Source organism: Pyxicephalus adspersus, chromosome 11, assembly GCF_032062135.1.
Source record: "Pyxicephalus adspersus chromosome 11, UCB_Pads_2.0, whole genome shotgun sequence".
NCBI lineage: Eukaryota > Metazoa > Chordata > Amphibia > Anura > Pyxicephalidae > Pyxicephalus > Pyxicephalus adspersus.
The window spans coordinates 7,588,773-7,592,996 of NC_092868.1; the positions used below are offsets into that span (position 1 = coordinate 7,588,773).

Genomic DNA, 4,224 nt, shown 5'->3' on the forward strand with positions numbered 1-4,224 from the left:
CTCATACAAAATTCTAGGGGGTGACTTTAATTCGGTTATGATGCCCTCTGAGGATAGGTGCTCTAGCACTACTAGGGGTAATGCGACACCACCACCCCACTCAGTTTTGGCAGATTTTGCTACTGCCATGTCATTAAATGATATTTGGCGTCAACTCCATCCTATAGACCGCCAATATACTTTTATTTCACAAGCCCATGTCGCCCAAGCCCGTTTGGACAATTTATTCTGCACTGATGATATTTTGTATAGAATAGAATCATCTGAGATACATACTATGGTAATTTCAGATCACTCCCCAATCTCAATTATTATAAGAGATCAGTACCCTAGGGGAGATTATGTACCTTGGCGCTTCCCCTCTTATTTGATTAATGATCCCGAATTTCAGGGAGTGTTGACATCCTCGTGGCTTGAATTTGCTCAATTCAATGCTGCTCACAGGAGTGAGCCAATAATATTTTGGGAAGCGGGTAAGGCCTACCTGAGAGGTAAAATTATCTCCTTTCTATCCAAAAGGAAAAGGGAGATGTTGTCTCACTTTCTCTTGGCACAAACCGAACTCAGGACAGCACAACAGGCACTGACTGATGATCCCACCCCCAATAACAAACAAACCTGGTATGCAGCCAAGTGTAATTTTGATTCCCGACTCCACCAATATGAGCAACTGAAATATAAATATAAATTATTGGAATTTCATAAATATGGTAACAAATCGGGCAAAATGTTAGCCAATCTGGTACGGGCAGGCTACAAGCCAACGTATATTTCACAAATGCGCTCCCCTACGGGTGGTATGGTTACATCGCCCAAGGAGGTGAATCACTGTTTGGCCCAGTATTATCAAAATTTATATTCATCTCCAGGGAAAGACGCGCAGGCTGGGACTGCGTTTTTATCAAGCATTGATTTACCTTCATTGCAGCATACCGATATAGATTTATTGAATGCCCCCATTACTAAAGAACAGATTTTGAGGACTATTAACAATCTGAAAAATGGGAAAGCCCCTGGTCCTGATGGATTCACCGCCGAATTTTACAAATTTTTAGGAGCTGAGGTGGTGGATGATTTGCACGCACTATATTCGACTTTATAGGATAAGGGAATGTTTTTTCGTTCTGGACAGGAGGCTTATATAAAGCTTCTCTTGAAAAAGGATAAAAATCCCTGTGATCCTGATTCATACCGCCCTATTTCCCTGATAAACATAGATGCTAAAATTTTATCCAAGATTCTTGTGGATAGACTGGCTCAAGTACTACCATCTCTTATCTCCCCCTCACAAGTGGGATTTGTCCAGGGCAGGGCTGCAGTAACTAATATTAGAAAGGCATTGGTGGCATTGGAGACAGCTAAAAGCCAACCTGACTTGGATTTAGCCATAATCACAATTGATGCACACAAGGCGTTTGATACAGTTGATATACCATGGTTGTTCACGGTACTTAATCATATTGGTCTTCGAGGCCCATTCCTCAAATTGCTTGAGGCCATGTATACCTCTCCGATAGCGAATATACATACGCCTGGATTTTTGTCCCCCCCATTTGCCCTCAAGAGAGGAACAAGACAGGGATGCCCTTTATCCCCCCTTTTGTTCAATCTCGCGATGGAACCGTTAATTAGGCATTTGGATAGTACCCCTCTTCTGCATGGCATAAAAACATTTTGAAAAAAAAAAAAAAAAGAAGAGGGGGCACGGTACTATCCATGGGGAGTGCGCATGGGCATCGTTGTTATGTAAACGTGCCCGCCCCACTACACCCCTGCCTGTGTCACTCAAAGGGGAAGAAACTGCCCCCAGAGTGTTGTCATGATACCAGAACCTGCCAAATATGGGCCCACTCACCCCACCCATGGAGTGGACGGGTATTGTTGAGAGGGACAACCCATCCACTGCCCTAAGCCTGCGATTCCATAAGGCAGTTGTTATGTAAACATGCCTGCCCCACTACACCCCTGCTTATGTGTCACCTAAAGGGGAAGAAACTTCCTCTAGAGTGACGTCATGATACCAGAACCTGGCAGGTCTGAGCCTGCGATGGGAGAGTGGGCAGGTTGTGTTACGAGAGACAACCCGTCCACTCCCCTGAGCTTGCCATTCAATGCAGGTGACATGGTCCTCGGCTCAGGCTGGTGCTCTCCCCAGCGGGGACCTCCTCCTGACCCTTTGGGGGACCAAACTGGCCAGAGCCATAGACCACCAAGGAATTATTTGCAAAAAGAAGTGTGCATGGGTTCTCCACCTGTGCCTGCTGCACTATACCCCTAACTAGCACCCAGGGCAGTATTTTTAAGTTTTTCCCTCTAGGCCAAGTATTTTGTGCTTCCTCCCTCCCCCACATTGTCTTAACACCTACTAAGGCTATGTTCATACTGGCAGTAAGTATGGTGTCGTTATCATTTCCACATGCCATGACCAGTGTAGACTGGGTAGGAACACACACAGTGCAGACTGGGGAAGGGAAAAACACTATGCAAACTCGAGGTAGGGGCACACACAGAATAGGAAGGGGGGATGTACACAATGAGGACTGCAGGTAATTGACAGAAAATGCAGTCGGGGGGGAACTGTCACAAATCAAAACCACAAATCTTAGTCATTCTTAGTCATTCAATCAGAATTCTCTAGAAGGCTAGAATGTATCACAAAGCTTCCAACTCTACCATTACTGCGTATACAATAGCTCCCAGCCAATACACAGTTTGAAAAATGTACCGGCCAAAATAGTAGAGTTGGGGGGGGGGGATCTAAGGTTTACCCTCTGGTCGCCATGCCACCCTAAACCAGCATCTGCTGGCACCTTAAAGAACAGATGGTCAGTAAGAAGGGAATGCTATGCTAATCCTTATTTTACCTAATGCAGGCTTTCACCTCTCTCTATTATTTTTCTAATGCAGCTTCCAACTGACATTATGGTATATAGATGCAATATATGATGACTGCTTCTTGTTTTGGGGAAATGAGAGAGTTCTTTCTCCTGTTTTTAGCAGACTGATGATGTCATCACAGCCTAAGCAAAGTCACTAGCTTGAAGTTCTAGCTTGAAGGAGGAGAGAGAGCTATATAATACCGTTGTCACAAATTATGACATGTTTATTAATGCTGAGTAAAGATAAAAATTAAAGAATAATATAACAAAACTATAATGTTTTCAATAATTCCTCACCTGCTGTAATTGCACTGCCGAAGATTAAAAGGACAAGGATGCAGTTCATGATTATGGAAACCAGAATTTAGATTTTTAGGATGAGATGACAGAGCCGTCGATACTCCTTGGCGTACTGGTCAGTCTGATGGATAACCATGGCATTGAGATTTATATATTTCTGAGAGCCTCATTACGTCAGAATATTAACAATACTTGGCAGAAGCCATATAAATAAATAAATATTATTAACTGTGTTACGCAAACAATGGCTTAAATTAAAGTAAAGTTTAAACACCTGTGCAGAATCAAAAAAAATCTGAAACCTTTTGACTTTTTCTAAAGCAGGGAGGTGTTTTTCACAACTTGCTCCAATGTTGCTTTAGGCAAATGGATCAGAAAGACATTATGTACAAGTTCTTCACAGCTAGAAAATATTATTATCTTTAGAGGGCGTTGTGACTTTGGAGAATTGGTGTCTTGGAGAGGTTATAATTATTATGCTGTTTGTATGTTCCCCTGTGTTTGTGTGGGTTTCTTCCTACATTGCCATAAAATGCCCCGAAAAACAAAACATACTGGTAGATTAACTAGCTTTCCCCCTATTCATCATTAGGACATGGTAATGAAAAATTACTATATGACTAATCACATGACACATGACAGCTGGTGAAATGACTATGCATGACTTATGTAGCCCAGGGGCTCACCCCCTTACTTCATCCTACCACACAAACTTCTTCCCTTGACCCAACTCCCTTTAATAAGGAGACAATACTGCAAATTTCTGGTCAAAGTATTTTGCCGCCATTTATTTCAAAACACGCCTTTATTACCTAACACAACCAATTCAAATAACCCCATAAAAAAATACCATGCATAACATTCCAATTCCCTAAAGGCTCTAAACCCAGATACATTTACAAAATAAAAAACCTTGAACTTGCTTCCTCGCTGCCTAGGTACGGAAAGACCCCTACACTATCTGATTCATGACCTGCCTTTCCCTACACTCTAAACTTTCTTTGACCATAGCCAGTAGTAGTAATTTTATTTAATTATTAATCCT

The 4,224-nt window shown here is 42.3% G+C and overlaps 1 protein-coding gene across 1 annotated transcript in view; it reads right to left on the reverse strand.

Moving 5' to 3' along the window:
- Positions 1-3,289, reverse strand: part of LOC140341220 (phospholipase A2 inhibitor and Ly6/PLAUR domain-containing protein-like) — a 10,628-nt gene extending 7,339 nt beyond the window's left edge. Inside the window, exon 1 of the mRNA XM_072426785.1 lies at positions 3,177-3,289. Coding sequence (XP_072282886.1) covers positions 3,177-3,225 — 49 coding nt within the window. The 5' untranslated portion in view covers positions 3,226-3,289. The remainder of the gene's footprint in view (positions 1-3,176) is intronic.
- Between the last annotated feature and the right edge of the window lie 935 nt (positions 3,290-4,224).